The sequence below is a fragment of the Ictalurus punctatus genome, chromosome 2 (assembly GCF_001660625.3).
Source record: "Ictalurus punctatus breed USDA103 chromosome 2, Coco_2.0, whole genome shotgun sequence".
Taxonomy (NCBI): domain Eukaryota; kingdom Metazoa; phylum Chordata; class Actinopteri; order Siluriformes; family Ictaluridae; genus Ictalurus; species Ictalurus punctatus.
The window spans coordinates 20,042,147-20,062,053 of NC_030417.2; the positions used below are offsets into that span (position 1 = coordinate 20,042,147).

At 42.9% G+C, this 19,907-nt stretch overlaps 1 protein-coding gene across 1 annotated transcript in view; it reads left to right on the forward strand.

The window, feature by feature from the left end:
- Window positions 1-19,554, forward strand: part of xylt1 (xylosyltransferase I) — a 71,724-nt gene extending 52,170 nt beyond the window's left edge. Inside the window, exons 5-11 of the mRNA XM_017461703.3 lie at window positions 7,652-7,732; window positions 8,036-8,252; window positions 8,628-8,804; window positions 12,008-12,273; window positions 13,301-13,496; window positions 15,551-15,884; window positions 18,343-19,554. Of these exons, the coding sequence (XP_017317192.1) occupies window positions 7,652-7,732; window positions 8,036-8,252; window positions 8,628-8,804; window positions 12,008-12,273; window positions 13,301-13,496; window positions 15,551-15,884; window positions 18,343-18,665 (1,594 nt within the window). The 3' untranslated portion in view covers window positions 18,666-19,554. The remainder of the gene's footprint in view (window positions 1-7,651; window positions 7,733-8,035; window positions 8,253-8,627; window positions 8,805-12,007; window positions 12,274-13,300; window positions 13,497-15,550; window positions 15,885-18,342) is intronic.
- Window positions 19,555-19,907: the final 353 nt, after the last annotated feature.

Below are 19,907 nucleotides of genomic sequence, written 5' to 3' on the forward strand. Positions count from 1 at the left end.
CAGTCCATACAGGATTTTACAGATTTCTTTTGTGATTGCTGTGGCCAAAAATGCTCGATTTTGCTGCGGCAATTGTCGAAATCACAATTGCACGAAATTATTTTGCGCGCTCTTTCAGAGTGACGATGTCACATGACGCGTCACGGCTCAAATCTACAGGAAATCTGCTGTAGATTTGACAAATTGCAGGTTCCTCCGAAGAACGCAGAATCCTGAAGGGACTCACTATTCTGTCAGCACTATTTAGTCTAGTACTATGCAGTTAAGGAAGGCTGTCATAGCAACCAGGAAAGCTTTATCGTTCCTATCCATACGACAGCTGAACTAGATTTAGCAAACTTGACCATGACATCACCACAACCTGATGCTAGCGGACTTGCTAGCAAACCTGATGTGTGATAGCTTAACGTTTGCAAACATGACACTTGGTGTTAACTGGACAGTCGCTTACCTTTGAACCTGGTTACTGCTTTTCATTACAAAATGCAAAATTTTGTCAAATGTTAACGTTGTAATTAGAGACACACCGATACTAAATTTCTCAGCCGATACCAGGTGATATCGGGCCGATACCAATAACCGATACCGATAGTTCTGCCTTTTATTCCTTCTTATAAATTAACAATGATTAATTCCACAATTCTGTAAGAAATGCAAATAAAAACTTTATTCTCTCCATTTCAGCAAATTGTTTCACAGTAACCGGTCTCATGAACAGAAAACACATTACTCTAATTAACATTACAATTAAAGATTTCTTACAAGTAGTAGCAATGCAAGTAGTGCTACCATGCAGGATTTATAATTGAGTTCTAGAGAAGCAAAGTGTGCAGAGTAGACGTGTAACAGCCAGTGTTATTTTAATTTTAATTTTTTTTTAAATAATGTGGTGTTAGCGTTTTAGGGGTTAGGTGTTCACGGAAGAGCTGGGTCTTTAGCTGTTTTTTGAAGATGGTGAGAGATTCTGTGGTCCGGATTGAGGTTGGAAGTTCATTCCACCACTGAGGGACAGATAGTGTGAAGGTTCTGGAAAGGGACCTTGAGCCACGCTGAATAGGCACGACTAAGCCTCAGTCGTTAACCGATCGCAGATTGTACGAGTGATCTTAAGTGGGTCAGAGACAGAAAGACTGTGTAATTTAACAAGGTTTGTGCTGCAAATGCTTTTGGGAACTTTAGCGCTATCTGCAATACAAGAACTCATATGTGATTGAGTTAAATGGTAGAATTCAGTTTCAGCGCTCGACTGGGTTCTTTTCCAGGTTCTTGCTTTCTTGTTGAAATCTGCTGTTTGTCGGCCGTCTTTTCAATCCGTAACTGTTGAAGATTGCTTGTGTTGCTCCTCAGCACAGAGACAGTCGTTTAAAGGATTCTGGAAGTCGTGCTCTGAGCACTTAGCCCTTGGTTTATCAGCTACACTGCAGCTGATGCTCTCAGTAGCGGAACTGATGTCTCCGGTGCTCTTTGATCACAGCGTTTGGTATCGAGTTCATTTGTTCTTGTTTCCTTACCTGCTTTTATCAATTAGCAAAAATCTAGCGAGTGGCGTGCGTGTTAGCCACGAGGCATCATGGCAGGTTAGTCCCGAGCAAAGTTTTGGTGGGATTACAGGTAATCGAGTGAGGCCACGAGTGGCGGCGTTTGATCTCGTGTCAGCAGGTACGATGCTTCATAGAGCCGGTGAAGGATTACACAGGAGAACGGTGTAGCCTGCAGCGTCAGCGTGACAAACAAAGTACAGGAGAATGGATCTGGATATGAAAACGAAGGCAGGAAACCATCTGTGATGAATAAAAAGATGAAAACAGACAGAAGAAAAAGGAACAAGGTGAGAGTAATGGATAGGAATTAAATAATGAGGACGTTACGACTTGGTTGGTTTTACATTTCGGTTTTCACTCGAGTTGTTGTTTATTCTCTTGCAAATTTTTTTTCTTCAGCCGAACAAAATAAGGAAAGTAATGAAACGCAGTCCCGCTTCATGACTGTGTTTAATTTACCCGAGAGACGGCACCACATTTCCACTGAGGCTTGGGTAACAGACTGGATTCGAGAGCGTGTGGAAATGTTTGATTTATAATTTACGTTGGGTGAGCTGCAGGATAGCTCAGTCTTTCTACCCCGGTTAAAATCGATCCTCTGGCCCTGTCATTTTTCTTGGCCTTCAGAAATCGGGGGAGGGAATCGATAGAGCCGAGCCATAAATTTCCATCCTGTTGGGTTAGCGCCGCTCTCCGAGGTTAATCCAGGTGCTCTATCCGTCAAGAGACGGGGAGAGAGAGGGAGCGAGAGGGATGGGGTGGATAGCTTCAAACTAAAGCTCCTTAAACGGGAACATCAAAGAGACGAGAGCCTTTCTTTTTATCCGGCCTGCTGATCGGGATCCAGGCGCTATTTGGAAATAGCCTGGCAGGGGGCAGTTGATAGCTCTTACTCCACATGGCATTAAGGCACTCTCCTTTAAAAAGGCCTCTTAAAAAAAAAACGGAATTCACACAATGCCTAACCACCACCATCGCCCCTTTACCCTATAAAAGTAGCTGATCCGCCGAGACAACGTTTTTCGTTTTGCCCTGGAGCTAAAAGATTAACGTTGCTAACAAGTACGGAAAGCTTATAGCCACCAGTTTAGCATCCTGCGTAAAATCCTCACACACTTACCCTGCATTAAAACAACAGATAAACTTCTCCATCAAACCAAATCGGAACTATAATATCATCTGAATCACATACAACTCCACCTTCAAACTTTAGGCCACGCCTACTACCTGAGTCAGAACACGATGATTGGATCTGCACTACATTCGGTGCACCATGCTAAACTGCTAGCTACAGACTCCCGTTACATCCGGTGCGAAACTGGAGTAAAAAAGTATGTCCGTCTGCTGGTGCTCCTTTAAGGTGACAGATCACCAGGCAGTGTGTGTGTATGGTGTTTGTCATGTTTGTACAGGAACCAGGCAGTAATGAATAGCACGATAAAAGAAACCGACGGTCTGATTGAACTCTTTTATCCTCCTTAAGCGAGGCCTGTCTTGTCATTACGGCACAGCGTCTCTTTGTTCTTCACCTTCTTCTTCTTTGTCTCTCCGTAACTCTCTCGAGCTATGATTCCATCCACACTCCGAGTGACAGTCTGCAGAATAAAGTACGAATCATCAGGTTCGCGATAAGAGCGCTAGGAAAATATCATTTATTACGTTTCCAGCACCAGCTTCTCTTTAGCGATACATCGGAAAAAGGGAAAGAGGAGAGAGAAGGAGAGCGTGACAGAGAGAGAGAGAGAGAGAGAGAGAGAGATAGAACGGAGGAAGTTTGATGTCAGTTGTCATTTAATTCTATATGGAAAATAGTTTGTCATCAAATTATAGTTCTCAAATCAGATTCCGTCGCTCATAACCATGTCAGATACATTGTGTTGTTATTGAGTGAAAGTGCTCGGGGCACTCGATACGTGCTCGATACGTGTAACACACGCAGGACTGAACCATTTCACTCAATAATGGGGGCGGGGGTGGGGGTGGGGTTTAAATCTCTAGGGAACTTAAATCAGTGTTCTCTCTGTGATTAGATTAAAGTCAACGAAACTGCATTTTTTCCACAAAAAATGCAATTAGACAGAGAAGGGCACAAAGACATGCTTAGAAAAAATTGCGAATGTATGAATATGCAAATTAGAAATGCCACGCCCCTTCCACCGATCAACAAGCTGATATTTTTTATGCTTTGAAAAAAAAGTGCACTGAAATTAATTTCCCCATGAGTATTTCTTCATGAAAACATTTTTCTGCTTAAACGGTGTCGTCGAGTCGAGACCGACTTCGTAAGTGAAAGCTAATCTGATGCGCGAAAGCTGTCTTATCGAGTGAAAGCTAACTTAGCGAGTGCAGCTCCTGTGTAACTCTATAATTGGGTGGTCAATACGTGGAGGGTGAATTCTGACTCCCGCTGCTTCTATTGTTGTGTTTAGTTGCTTCACGGATGTCACAGGCGGAGTCTCTGTGGGCTGTCAATCAAGTGTGATCATTAGAATATTAGGCCACAACCAACAGAGCAGTCTCAGATGGATCCGATCAGCAAATTCAGCGGCTTTTTGAACACGGAGAGATTCCGAAACTACTGTGTTAGGAGTGTGGCAATGTGGGAAATCTAGTGCCGTTTCAATAAAATAAATCAAACTCGACAGTTCTCATTAACTAGACATTTTGACTCAACTCTATCTCCTCAGCAGCGACCTGCTGTCCCCGAGTGACCTCTGACCTCATGACGGCCTGCTCACTTCCCCCCTGTGCTTTTCCTCCCAATGTCCTTCCGCATGCCTGTGTCTGAAAGAGGCTCCTAAAAGCCCTGCGGCATTGTGGGAAGGCTTTGTCCTGGAGCGCCACTCGTTTTGGCCTTTTTATCCTCGCAGAATCGCTCCTTTTCTTCGGCCCTGCTGGAAGTCAGTGCAGCTGTTTTGGTGGCCTTTTCAGATGCAGGAAGAGGACAAGTGCAGAGTCTGTTGTTCATCTTGTCCCCTGGGGGTTAGACAGGCTCGACGACGCCCTCTATCGGACTGTCTCACCTGCACAGACTACTTCCTCTGTCTGTTTCTTATTACTCTCCTTACTCAGCTTTTAAAAATGCTCTGTCCGTCTTTCTTTCTCTCTCTCTCTCTTTTTAATGCAGTCTTTCTCACGTGTTTATCGCCATTTCTGTTTTACTTTCTTCCTCAACAGCTCACTCGGTCTTTATGTCTGACTCTGGTTCATGATCTTAAAGGGGACGTTTGTAACGTTTAAGTGTTTCGTGTCACAGTTGACTTGGCAGTGACGGTAGAGGGCGCTACCAATTACAAAACATGTGGTAATCGCCATTAACATTAACATTAAAGGCTTTTCACCCTCGAGTGTTTTTCAACCTAAACTCGACCTTCAGCTAAGTTTCCATGAACTGAGACAAGACCTTAAAACCTCTTTATTCTGAAATCATCTATAATAGGAGGTCCTAAGGGGCAGGCCATGTATTCTGTTAACGTGTTCAAAACATGTGACTTTCAAATTTCGATTCAAATCTAACACTTTCCTGAAGGTTTTGTCGTATTCATACGCCATCGTTGCCACACAACAAAAAAAAGAAGTTCCATCTCTAAAAAGGACGTATAGATTTACAGCTTTGTTTACAAACAAGGTTCGGCGTCTGGCCTTAGACTTAGCAATATATGTGATTTTTGACTTAAACCTAGTGAGATTTTCTGTTCTTTTCTCAGTGAAGGACATGTGTTAAGATACTTATCCATGCTAATCATGTACACACACTAAATATACAGCGAATAGAGATTAGTTTGTAGCCCCTTTATCCTCGGTAAATGAAACCCTGTCGTTAACCTCGGCTCCTTACAGGAACTCTTGTAGACCTTTTAGTTCCTGATAAGCACTCTTGTTCTACAGAAAGAGTGAAATACACACAACACGCCTACACACAACTGCTGTGTTCTCATTGCTGATGCTGATCAGGTTTTTCTCATCCACCACACGGCCAGGGATTAGCGTGCTGTGTGTGTGTGTGTGTGTGTGTGTGTGTGTGTGTGTGTGTGTGTTTGTGCTGGACTGATGCAGCAAGACACTGCCACTCAGAAGTATTTTGGTGTCTGTGTGGGTGTGTAAAAGCAGGCAGATATACAGAGACTCGGACGCTTTGTATACTTTGTGTGTGTGTGTGTGTGTGTATATATATGTGTGTGTGTATGTATGTGTGTGTGATGGCTCTGACAGCCTGGTTAAGGCTATAATTTGGTCTTATGCCAATCTTCGGTGGCTTTGGGACTCGTAGTGTTTGGGAGTTCGGCAGACAGAAAGGGTGTGTGTGTTTGTCTCTGTTTATGTGTGTGTGGCAGAAAGCGTGGGTGTGTGATTGATTCGCAGTCACAGGTACGAGGCGACAGGTCGACGCTGCCAACATCAAATACGTCTTAAAGGGATAATCTCTATCGAGATTCGGCTTTGGTTGATCGAACGTATATCCAACTAACTCTAGAGGTCAAACAGGCAAAAGAAGCATTTCCACATGGACTTACTAAAAAAAAAAAAAAAAAAAAAAATCACCATTTTCTGATGTCTTATATTTTATTGCAGTCGTTCTTTTCATTTATTTATTTATTTATTTATTTATTTATTTCAAAAAGGGACAGTGTACATTAATCAACATCCATAAATGTAAATGTTAGCCTGAAGGCTACTTTTCATTGCTAGTCCCTTTGACATTCTTTTGCTACGTCATTTTTTTCGGATGCATTTAATAAGCAGGGCTTTTTTTTTATCTGTCTCATGGCTTTCACGTCATAGTTCACACACAAGCCCCCTTAAGCCAATAATGGTATGACCCGGGACTCATACTTCCTCAAGAAAAATGTTCCAAATGAATAGGTGCTAATGCTAACAACGCTTAACATCGTTTCTGGATTCTGATTGGCCAGAAGGTGTTTTCTATAACAGCAGCTCTGACAGTAGTGCAGCTGCAAATCACAGGACTATATTATATTAATGTGCTCGCTCTGATACCTTATCATTTCCATAGCAACAGCTCGTTCACAGGGACTTGTAAGACGTAATGATTAAATATCGTTGATATCATTGTACGTGTATGTAACAAGAGGAGTTTACACTTTGTAGTTTCTTGGTAACATGATAAGCTGTGTTTTTTTTTTTGTTGTTGTTTTTGTTTTTGTTTAGTTTTTTTTTTTGTCTTAGTAACATGAAAAAAGACAGGCTGTAGAGGTGAGAACAGGAACTAACCCGTTTCAAGGACGTTCCAGAACTTTAAATGCTGCTTCGGGGTCGTAACACACACACACCCTGCTTCGGGATCGTATGTTGTTGTTTTTGTTTTTTTTGGTTACGAGCAATTGAAAAATGCTCATGTACTCCTTTAAAATGAAATATTGTATAAATAAATAAATAAATAAATAAATACGTGTGTATGTATATATATGTATGTATATAGCTATCGAGCTCACACTCGAACAGTAGTGCCAGTTGTTCAGCGCTGCACCATATGTTGACTTATCGTGCTGTTCATAATTAAATTATGGGACTCAGAGAACACATAGGCGTACTCACTTATCTGTTTTTTTTTTCCATACGGCCGTCACGAAGATGTTCTGCGAAAGCGTGCTATTCTTGGCTAGCACAATAATGATAATTAGCCTTATCCAATACGAATTAAAGGAAAGTGCCAGTAATGAAATCTAATTGTTAGGTGTTTCCTGCTCTCGCGTCCCCGGGGTAACGTTTGCCTCTACGCGGGTTTTGTGTGTGTGTGTGTGTGTGTGTGTATGTGTGTGTCTGTGTCTCTGTGAGATTTAATGAGAGTGCAGTGGCTGTCACGTTGTGGTTGAAGCAGGCCGCTCGTATCTGGTTCACTGCGGCGCCGAGTGCGAGTTAGAGATTTCCCAGAATCCCCTGTGCCTTGCACTCATTTACACTGCCTCTCATTAGCCTGATTGATCTCTCTCTCTCGATTCAATAAATGCTTTATTGACATGGATTTTACAAATGACATTAGTGCCCAGGCAAACAACCGTCATTTGATTAAAAGGACAAACTTTCTTACATTTAAACAAACAGAGGAAGAGAATCCTCATATTCCCTTCTCTCTCTTTCTGTCCTCTCAGGACTAATGATCAGCTGGTGGCTTTCCTTTCCAAGTACCGCAACATGAACTTCATCAAGTCTCACGGGAGAGATAACGCTCGGTGAGTAGCGACGGCATAACACGCATATCGTATTGTATGAGCTGGAATATAAACATGTATTGTGGGACAAAAAATGATTATCCAGAGGTTGTTTTTTTTTTTTTTTTTTGCACCTTCTTCCACACAGATATGAGCACAAAGTATATTAAAATGCAGCAAGCTGTGTGAGCTCAAACCTGGACGTTTATATGAGCATGTCAAATACTCACCTGTTCCATCTGATATCAGCGTTATAATAATAGTAGCAATATAATCTAGTGGAAGAGAAAAGGTTTGACATGTGGTACTTATTGCGCTCTGCAGATTCATTAGAAAGCAGGGTCTAGACCGGCTCTTCTTCGAGTGTGATACACACATGTGGCGTCTGGGGGACAGGAAGATTCCAGAAGGCATCACTGTGGACGGAGGCTCTGATTGGTTCCTGCTGAACCGCGCCTTCGTGGAGTATGTCATCAAGACCGATGACGACATGGTGACCAGCATGAAGCGCTTCTATGCTTACACTCTCCTGCCAGCCGAGGTGCGTTAACTTAAGACATTACTGGACGTTTTAAAAATCCGATCAGCAACTTGAGCAAAGCAGAGCAGAAAATTTAGAAGCTGTACTCTCGTAGTTTCTAACTCAGGAGCAGTGTGTTAACTGTGTAAAGTGGATGGTTTTAATTACAGCAGGCTTAGAAAAGAAAAAAGAGGTGTGATTCTTTATCCTGTCTGGCGATAGTAATTCACCCCTCAGGTATTGGATTCTGGCCCGAGAAAAGCAGACTCCTTTTTTTTCCACTGATGTAGACATTTAAAAAAAAAAGCAGACCTCCTGGTACGGCCACCCTGTATGCCATCTGTCTTCATTTTATCAGATATCATTAGTTCTCTCTCTATCTTTCCCTCTCGGCAGTCGTTTTTCCACACGGTGTTGGAGAACAGTCCTCACTGCGAGAGCATGGTGGACAACAACCTGCGCATCACTAACTGGAATAGGAAACTGGGCTGCAAGTGCCAGTATAAGCACATTGTGGACTGGTGTGGCTGCTCCCCCAATGACTTCAAACCCTCTGACCTGCCCCGCTTCCAGGTAAACCATGCTAAACCTCTTTTTCAGACCCAAAACCATTTATACTGAGAGTTTGGTACGTTTGGTTTAGTGGGAAATCTGTTTTTGAACCTTGGTGTAGACCAGAAAAACCGATCCCTGATCCATCTGAACACAGTGGTCTGTGGTTCCCTTCAAATAAACTTGGGTGTGGCCATACCATGTAGGATACCTAGGGTTAGGGTTAGGGTTAGCCCCACCCAGCCCAAATTAGCCCCACCCAGCCCACCCCAGAGGGTTCTTCTACAGTTTTCTTTGAGAGCTTGGTACACTCCGCTGAAATGTTTTGCTGGAACGGCATCCGTTCCTCGGTTTTCCAGTTGATGATCCCTGGTCCACAGGAATTCTTCTGAAGACAAACATGCAGTGATAATGAGCCTACTTTGAGTGTAGACCTAACCGTTTTGAGTCCACTTTGGTAACTATTTTATGCCTCTTTGGCATAATTCTGGTCAACTGCAGTCACATTTATCCAAAACATGTGAGGCAGAATCCAATCCAGGTCGTGAGCTGTAGCAGTTTGAAGGTTCTTGCTTGCTCTCTGGCAGCCTTTGGACTTGAACTCTCTACCTTCTGGTTACTAGAGCAGAAGATTTGTCTGAGAAAGGTTTAACTGTCCAGTGGAAAGCCTCTAACACAGACCTCTTTAGTCTTTAACCAGGCCAAGAGCAATGCCAAATAGAGTAAACTGAAGGGAACAGTTCATTAGCTACACTCACTTGACCTCGGTGTAGTGTTAATGCCACGAATGCACACCTGAAATGAACACAGTAACATTCCGCAGTAGGCCCTTTTACAGCTGTTTAATTTGCCCCGAACAAACAGCTAATAGCGCGGGACGAGTTCGCCACCAGGGCCGACCTCCACTCCGATTAGAAATCCAGTGAGACTTAACGAGAAGGGAAGCCATGCTAACTTGTGCAAGGATCTGTAATTAACTGTGGCCGGCACGAGATCAATGGCGAAGCGGCTTCCCGTCAAATGGACGCTGATAGCAACGTATGGTGGGAATGGGATCATGGACTCAGAGTACAACAGAGTCAGAGTGTCTTTCCTCCCGTCATAAAATCTCCCATCACTCTGGGGAATGAGTGGGAGTGTGGGATCAAGTATGGATTCAATAGGAGGAGGAGGTGAGCTCCGTTTTCTCCAAAGAGTTGGACAAAGCTGTTGCTTTTGTTTCCATCTTCTTTGTCTGCAAGTGAGCAGTCTGTGCTTTTTCTCTTTTTTTGCGTCCCTTTTCCCTTATTTCTTACTTTTTCTCATCTTCATTGCTTGTTTTTTTTCTTTATATCTTTTACCATATCTCTTACTCTGTCATTCTTTCTTTCCCTCTATTTCCTCCTTCTGTCTTTTGCATTTTTCTCTGTCCTACTCTACCTCTGTTTTTGTCTTCCCTTGTTCCTGTCTTTTTTCCCCCATTTGTTTAAATTTTCCTTATTTTCAGCCCTTCTTTTGTTAATTTTCTCTTTTACTCACGTTCTACATCACTTTATTCGTATATATTTTCTTCTACTTCCTCATTTGTGTTCTTTAACCCTTTAAACTTCATCTGTGTATATATAGCCATTGCTTCTTCTTTTACCGTCATTCTTTTCCTTCGTTCATTTTTTCTTGTCATTTTCCCAGATCATTCTGCGTTCTAATTCTTTTTCTTGCACTGTTTAGTTTCTATTCTTTACCCTCTATACATTTTATTTTTTTCTTACGTATTTTCTGTCTTCTCCTTTCCTCTCATGTGTACCTTTCTCTATTTGTTTCTATTTTCTCTATTCTAGCTCTTTCTTGCCTTTTTTTTGGCTTTGTCTATCTAATTCATGGCATGAAATTTTCGATTCTGGTCTCGTGTGCCATTACCCTAGTTGCCCTGCTCTTCAGCCCATGACATCATCACCATGAGCTTTCTTTCGCTCTCAAGCTACAAAATGTCAGAGACGACGGATCTTAAATGAAATTTGCAAGACGCTGTGGTATGCGATGATTAAAAACGTCCAAAGCGCATTAAGACCAAAGGGAAATTACATGCTGAGATATTTGGGATCTGCTTGCTGCACTGGTAATTAGTGTTTCCTTTCCTGTGTGTGAGTCAGTGTTTCGGTTGGCCCAGCAGCTGTGGATGAGTTGTTCATAAGAGGAAAAGAGGAGGGGCCCAGGCACTTCAAAATAACTACCACATTTTAAGCACTTCTAACTGTGGTTTGAAATTCACCCCGACAGCCTTCAATTGACTATCAGTACTGAAAAGCAGCATGTGAAAGGGCCTCTGTGATCAACTGCGATGGTTAACCATTTCAAGTCTGTCCTGGGAGAAGTGGGGGAAGGGCGCGAGAGCTTTTGCAGTCCATTAAGAGCATAAGCGCAGCCGTGGCTATTGAGTAATTACCCTTCGACAATGCTTCGTCTCTCGCAGCGGCATCTGAAAGAAAGAGGACAAAGGTCGGCTGACGGAAGCTTGAAATGCGTCGTGGCAGTTCAGTTTGTTCACAAGCCATTCTCAGCCTTGAGCTTCCAAAGAGCCAGGGACATTTGAAAGAGCTTCCTGGACATGGACGCTCTAAATCACCTCTAAGACTCCCTCTTTTTCACCCTCATCTCTTCCACACCAGCTATTTAGGGGGAGGAAGAACTGTAATCGCAGCTGCTTTGTGAAAAGTCTCAATTGTTTTTTCCATTGTTGATATTTTCCCTGTCTAAAAAGGCTTTCGTGGGAGAAAAATAAATAACGAATAATTAAAAAACGACTATCGACCTGCTATTCAACTACTTCTGTCTATATATACCTATATTTTTATGGCTAGTTTTGTGTACTTTGGGACTTTTCTACTCTACTCGGAGTTGCAAAGCAAATTTGAATTTAATGTATTCTGTTCTCTCCATGATAGCAGGCTGATTTTTCTGAATAGCTGAAGTTGATGTGTGCTGACTGACGTGCAAAGATAGCTCTTCACTTTGATTTTTATTTTTACCATCAATCGCATCTCCTGAGAATGGAGCTCTATCTTTGACTCTTCTTCTTTCCTGTGCATCCCGCTGGATTGCATGCTCCTTCCAATTTCTGCTTGCCATCTGATCTTTCCTGTCTGTTTTCCCTCTATTCCTATCCTCTCTGTTCTTTCCAAAAATCGGTGCACCGTCTCTCATCATCCTCCTCTACCTCCTCTCTCTCTTTTTTTGGTCTCTTTCAGCAAACGGCTCGGCCCACGTTCTTTGCGCGCAAGTTTGAGGCCAGCGTGAATCAGGAGATCGTGAATCAGCTGGATGCCTTCCTGTTTGGAAGTTACCCTCTAGGCACACCAGGTCTTAAAGCCTACTGGGAGAACATTTATGATGAGCCTGATGGTGTCCACAGCCTGAGTGATTCCCTTCTCACCCACTACCACTCCTTCGCCCGCCTCGGCCTGGCACGAGCCGCCAACTCACTGCAGGGAGACGCCAACGACAACCGTTGTAGGTCAGTACTGTTTTAGGATCTGTCAAAATTTCCTTTTCAATAACCAATTTTTCCTCAATCGGTCATTCATTAACACAGGATTCTTTCTGGATTCTTTTTTTTTTTTTTTTAACTCTTTTGGGGTAAGACAAAAAAAATGAGGAAGTCTTAAGCTTAGTGAACTAACCTTGTTGCAACAGAATGAGATCTGCTAAAGAAAGTCGTATGTAACTGAAGTGAAGTGAAAGCCTACGTGGCAGGTTGACGCAATCATTACTGAGGTGAACACCACAGAAACCACAAGGCTGTTCTGGAGATGTTAAAACAAAGGCAGTGCGTGTTCCGTTTGTGAAAGAAGCCCTGGTTCATTCAGCCTCAGACAGGCCTGTGTCAGGATTTAGGAGTAGTTCCCTCCTCCCAACACAAGGAGGGGGTGAAGGAGTCTCAGGAGGGCTTGTAGGGCACAACGAGCTGCTTGTTGCCAGTTTGGGGTGTGTGAGGGGCAGAAGGAGTACTCTGTTTTTGGCATACCGTTGGGACATCAGCCGTAAGAGGATTGGAGGTTGGGTGTGTGAATAGGGCCTCTGTTAATGTTTATGGCTGCTGTAAATGTTTGCTGTTCAGCTTGGCCAGGGGAGCAGGAGGTCCTCCAGCATCGGCTGGAATACTGATGAGTCTAGGGTGGAGTTCTCACCAGGAGAAGCTTTCTGTTGCTCCTCTATCCTTCAGTGGGTCCTCGACTGTATTCTGAAATAGACCTGCTTTTGTTTTGAATACTCGTAAATTGTCGGTTGATTAGCCGGCCGTCGTCTTGGGCCGCACAGCACGTCATTTTTATTCGTTCCTTTGAAATACTGATATTACAGCCAATCACTAAATGTTTTACGGTGTGCCGTGGCCATTCTGACCAGCAGCACCTCTAGATGTCATTTCAATATCTATATCGCATGAAACAAGCATATCTCTTAACATTATTCAAGCAGGAGTGCGGAAACTAAGCCGAAGTAGTTGCGCCATTCAAAATAAAGCTACTGCATTTTCTCCCCAGGTACTTTGCCATGGGACATCCTGTGGCTGTCCATAGCTACTTCCTATTTGATGAGTTCCAGGGTTACCTGGTGAAGCATCAAGCCACTAATCTAGCTACCAGCAAGCTGGAAACTCTGGAGACCTGGGTGATGCCTAAGAAGTTCTTCAAATTCACCAACCCACCAAGCAATTCCATCAGACTGCAGTTTGCCGAGGTAAGACAGCTTAGAGTTTGTCTGAAGTTCTGAAGGCTCCAGTCTGAGTAGAGAGAAATCTCAGTTGTTCACGTACACTGGTTTGTGTTGGAAAGGTTGGTGGAAGTACGAGCGCATTTGTGCAGATCAGTGCGAAGGTCTATTTTACTGCTTCTATACGTACAACATACAGATATTCTGCAGAGTAAATAAGAGAGAATAAAATTTAGATTAGAATCAGCCAGATTGTCTTTTCATTGATTCATGTGCAAGGCAATGAATTGGCTGCTGTAGTGCTTATGCTTTTTTTTTTTTTCACAACGGAGATAGCACCCTCAGCAGAACCACATGTAAGTGAGCTGGCGTTAGGTCATTTATGGTGTGTTGTTGGACAATGAAAAACTGTCTGTTGTAAACAAAGTGGTTCGGTTGATTAAAACAAATAAAAAAGAGAGATTTCAGAACAATGCTTGGTTTGTTCTTGCCCATTGCAGTAAAAATGTTCTGGCAGTATATATGCGCGAAGGCTCACACACTGTGTGCACTGAAAGGAAATTGACCTCTGAATATTATTGGTAATCTTACTCTGCTGTGCATTTCGCCTGACATACTCCGTTAAGCAAGCAATAATTCAGACGTCCTTCATTGATTTAGCTGTCAGCTTGTGCCGTACCTTTCATCTTGCCCTTTGGCATAATCAGTGATTTGTCTGGCGGGGGGTGGGGGGGTGGGGGTGCACGAACGCATGCTTTGCTGCGCCAGGTTTATCTGCTGTAAGACGATGAGGTGGGAGAGTCACATGCAGAAGATGTGAGGGATTTTCAATAGATCAAGTACATATCTAGCCACCTGCAGCTCCTACTGGTCAGTCTCTGCAGGACACCAAGTTGTCACTATCCATAAGCACTGGAGTGCCCAGCATGTTTTGCTGAAATAGCCTGAGGCCCATGATTGGTGCTTTAAACCACTTAAACCTCATCTGGTGCCCAGTTCCTTTCAGATGAAGAGTTCAAATTGGTGTGGCTTGTTTTCTGGAGGCACTGGCTTGGTTTGGGAAACGAGAGGATGCCTTGTGTTGGAGAATACTGATATCAAACAAGTGAGTCTTCTTAAAAAAAAGTAAAAAGTATTTTACTGACAAATCCCAGATGCTCAGAAGAGGAAGCATCGCGTAGGAAAGGTTAGAATTACAGTAGCAGCCTTAGGATACTGGCACTAGATAACTCCCAGCCTCCTACCCACCTTCTCCACTGCCATAAATACGCTCAGTAGGAGTCCGTGGGCATGGGAAGGCAACACCATGGACAGGTTTGACACTCGTTTGATGCTGTTATGTTCAGCAAGGCAGGTACCAGCAGACAAATTTGTGCCCTTGTTTTTTACTCTTGTGTTCCTCTGCATTTTGAGGTACAACAGAACAGTAAAACTTAGTCACGGTGGTTGCAGTGGTGTTGTATGTTTGGAGGGTGCGTTGCATCGCTCTATATTGGTCCATGTTGGTACATTGCTGTATTAAACATTTTTCCGTAGTTTAAAAGTATAATAGAGCAGAGTGACACTGCAGAAAAACAATAACAACATGTAAAAAGTTCTTAAATATAGGTAAAGATGTATGTAATGTCTCATACATGCGTCTTTTTCGGTTTTGTTCATTGCACAGTTCAACATAATTGAAACAAGTTAGAGGTTGAAATAAGGTAGTGGTACCAGTTGCCAAGTGATGGGATACCGATGACGTATTTCCGACAGCAACTGACCAAGTATATGAAGGTCAAAAAAGGGAAGCATTAACTTAATTTCCCGATACTGTCTGTATGTTTTTGGTCCAGAGAACATAAACCTAAGCGTTATATAGGAGTTATTATTGCTTATTACTATTTATTACTAGTTATTATAATTTAATATCAGCTAATTTAATATAATGTCTGTTCAGTTTGAGTATGTTGGTTAAGTAATTTTGAAAACTATGCATAGCTGAATGAGTCACATTTAAATATAATACTGTCACGTAAATCAATCTTAGTTTTATATTATATTATATATTAGCATTCACATCATTCCTTTTTTTCCATCAGATCGGGACAGACTGGGATGCTAAGGAGAGAATCTTCCGCAATTTTGGTAATCTTATGGGGCCTCTGGACGAGCCAGTGGGGATGCAGAAGTGGGCCAAAGGGTCCAACGTGACAGTGACGGTGGTGTGGATTGACCCCACTAATGTGATCGCTGCCACCTACGACGTCTTGATAGACTCCACTGCCGAGTTCACACACTACAGGCCTCCGCTGAACACACCACTGCGGCCCGGCATGTGGACCGTCCGTGTGCTGCACCACTGGAACCCCGTGGCCGAGACACGCTTCCTCGTCACACCGCTTACACACCATAAACACCTGCCCATCCGCCAAGGTGAGATTCCAAGGGTGATATGGAGATGCACTTGAGGACAACAGTTTGTCAAGGGTGTGACTTGGAAGCTGGACCCTCTTTTGAGAAGCTTTAGATGTAACATACAGCCACAAGAGCATTTACGGAGGTCAGGCACTTAACACTAACTTGCAAACAACTTTTTAGTTCATCCCAAAGGTGCTTAATGGGGAAGCAGGGGTCTGTGCAAGTTCTTCCTCTCTGCTCTCAACAAACAGTTTTTGTAATGGACTTGCTTTATCCACAGGGGCATTGTTAATCTGGGAAAGTGGCTTTCTCAAACTGTCGCCACAACGTAGAGCACAGAACTGTTGAAAATGCCTGGAGTTTTGACATCAATCGACTTAGGGGCCCCAAACCATGGAGACCATCTGTGTTTGTTAGTTCTCCTTCTTGCTTATTAAAATGAGGTAGCATTCTCCAGGTATTCCAAATGCAGACTCAGCTGTGAGACTGCCAGGCAGTTAGGAAAACACATTTACACTGCTTTAGAGAGCAGTGCCAGTGGCACTTGGCATAGTACCTGGTGATCTAAAGACTTATGTGCAGCTTCTTGGCTATGGAAACCCATACAGTTTAGCTCCTGGTGAACTTATTGTGCTGAATTTGCATCTAGAGGTGGTTTGGGGTGTGCCTTAAATAGCTAAATCCACTAATTATAAGGGATGGCTACTTTTAGATACTTGCATATCTAAAAGTTCCACCACTACTTTTGCATGTACAGCATACCAGTCGTTGTTAGTCTCAATGCAACAACATTCGTTTAGATCCCTCGTTTTTCCTTTACCTTCATGCAGTACCAGCCTGGATGGTAGAAACTCATGCTGTGAGGTCACACTCACTTTGGCTCTCAGAGGCTTATGCATTGGGATCATTCTGCTCCATCGGCTAAATATAGACCTGCATATGAGTAGTACACAAAACTCAGGTCAACTTACATGGGGGGGGGGGGAACTCACACTGGTGTGAAACTTACGTTGGAAAATAGGCTTCATTTCATCTTTTGACTTTCTTTAGTCTTAAATGATGAATTTGTCCACAGCAAACCTAATAACAGTTAAGCTCTGATTTGTGAGTAGCAGTTTGAAATGGGAGAAGCATGGCTGGTTACTCAGAATGAATCACCATTGTGGCGTATGATTAATGCGGAAAGCAGAGACTTAAGTCCTCCTGCTGATCATGCCTCTGCACCCAGAGCTAATAAAAGTTTATAGAGTGCCTTTATGTGGTCCTAACCAGTCTGTACCTCAGTGAAACCTGGACATCCATTAATGAAAAGTTATAGATGTTAGGTGAGGGCTTAGAGGGAAATCAGGTTGGCCTTGTACAAAGGAACGAGCCGAATAGAACTTGGTCCTTGACCATGATTTTCTGTTGTGACGATCACAGAGGTGTACATCTTAAAGGGTAGACCTACGTAAGGATTATATAAGGCCACTTCAAACGATTAAACAGATTCTTCAAAGCTTCTTCAATGCTAATCAGCCATGTAAGCATGATGATTTTCATTCATAGATATTGTTTGTTTGAACTGTACTTTGAATGCCTCTTCGAGCAACATTGTGTAACATTGCCCACATCTAAAAACAGTATAAAGTGAGTCAACTGTGGGTAAGCTTGGCTTACAGGCTGGAATTGGGTAGTTTAAGGAGACATCTGAAAGACAGGCAGGGAGGAGGCAGTCAGAGAAGGCAGATAGATGCTTAAGCCAGGAAGGTGGTAATTTGAAAGGGCAGCTTAATGCTTTGAGACATCATGAAGCTTAAGAGCACAAATGATGCAGTGGCAACACAAGCTTTAATAGACAAGTAAGAAATTGATCTGAAGAATGCAGATGGATGGTTAGTGTGAGAGGATCCAGGGAGTTGCCCAAATCTAGTGGTCAGCTACATCAGAAAAGATTTATGTTTACTAAATAATATGCTTTTATCTTTTATTCAAAGTGTGCTAACTGGCTGGTTAGGGAAATCCTTGCCGTGTTGGCTACTAGCCTATAGACCTAGCTCATGTTTTTTGTAGATACATCTTGACAGTCTTTTTGTAGCACATAAAACCCTCATAACCCATTCTGATTGGTTGATGATTCTAGGTAGTGTTTTTTTTTTTTTTTTCTGAAAATCCAAAAAAAAAAAAAAAAAAGATTCTGAGAGTCTAAAATCTTTCACCAAAGTGTATTGGCATGAAATAGCTTTCCTCTTGACTTTTGGCAGTAAGATAATGGTTCTTTATTTACTGTACAATTTTCCCCAAAATACGTACTTGGCCAGTGACTGTGCAGTAGCAGACCTGTTGTGGTATTAACAGAAGGCCCAGACAATCATTTACAAAATTTTTCGATAGAATATCCACACAACGAAGACATTACAGAAATTGGTTCCGATGGAAAAACACTTATCAGGACCGTAATAATAATAATCATTTTGTTACTTTTCCTGTGCAGATGACGCCTTGAAAGTGCACAACGGCCCAAAAAAGAACAGCTACATGGATCAGAGCTTCCACGGGCTGAACCCGATCCTGAACATCCCGGTGCATTTGGGCCAGGTGGAGGAGGCGGAGCATAATGCTGGGCTGACGGGTATGAGGTTGGAGCGCTGGGTGGACGGCCTCGTTGGCGGGGTGTGGCAAGCTGTGGACATTTGCTCAGCGACGCCCTCTGGCTGCCCTGTCCTGCAATCGTGCAGAGACACGGCATGGAGCTCGCTCAGCCCCGATCCCAAATCACAGCTTGGGCCTCCCAAAGCTAATGGCACCATAAGGTAGCAGGAACGCTACCCATGCCCTGCATATCCTGCTGCATCGCCATCGTTTTGCTGTTGATATTTTTTGTTATTTATTTCTTTCAAAATTGCTCAGATAAATCTGAGCCGTACGGCCCTAGTCGGGTGAGGGGTGAGACAGCGAACCCTGAGGAATTTATCAGTTTCAGACTCAGTCATATGAGTGCAATTGAGCTTGGTTTTTTTTTTATTTATTAATTTTGAGAATTTAATTAACTGTGATTGAAATTTTTGTTAAACTTGATCCAAAAAAAAAGAAAAGAAAATTAAGATGCCTTTCGCATGGACTTTGCTGGGGACATTTGCAAGCACAGAACGGACCTCAATATAGGTACTGTGACCAAAAGGGATGCATTTAGAATAAGCCTTTTTATCTATGGCAACACAGGTATCCACACACACACACACACACACACACACACATATTATACCAACAGTCTCGGTGCAGATGTATCCACTAAATGCTAAACTGCGGCATTAAAGGCTATGAGATGGGAGTCTCCAGCTGCTCACAGTCGGTAAGGCACTTTGCCCCCAGCCACAGTGGCCCTTTGTGGGCTGGTCTATAGGAGTAAGCCTTGAGTTAATTGCCAAGTATAGTTAAGCTGGGCCACACTCCACATTTCCACGAATGCAGGAGCCTAAAGCAGAATGTGTGTGGGAAGGTTCTTGGAACTGCCAGGCTGTCTGTCTCTCTCTCTCTATCTGTCTGTCTCTATCTATCTCTCTCTCCTGGCTTTTTCGAACTCTTGACTCTACAGCTTGCCTTGCCTGCAGGCTGCCTGACTTGAAATGGAAAGTGTCAGCTGTGCTGGCACACAAAGGGAGAAAAAAAAAATATAATAAAAAATTATTTTATTCTTTTTACTTTATTTTCCCTGAAGCTGAGGATTTACTGTGTAGGGTAAGGGTACCGAGTTGGCTGTTTATTCATGTGTTTATATAAATGAAATAGCTATTTTCTTAGTCAATGACTAATGTCTATATGCTGTTTTTTTGCAGCTCAATCAATACCTTTTTTTAAAAACAAGCTGCCTTTATTTACAAAGGCTACCGCCCCGACTTGACTAGATTAAAATAAACACAACGTGGGTCTAACGTTAGCAGTAACCTTGCACCCTCCCTGACTAGACCCCACAGCAGACTTAAGTAGACCGATGAACTCACTCTTCGTACAATCTCTTCACAAATAATCAAATCTGCTCATCTTATTTCAATACTGGCC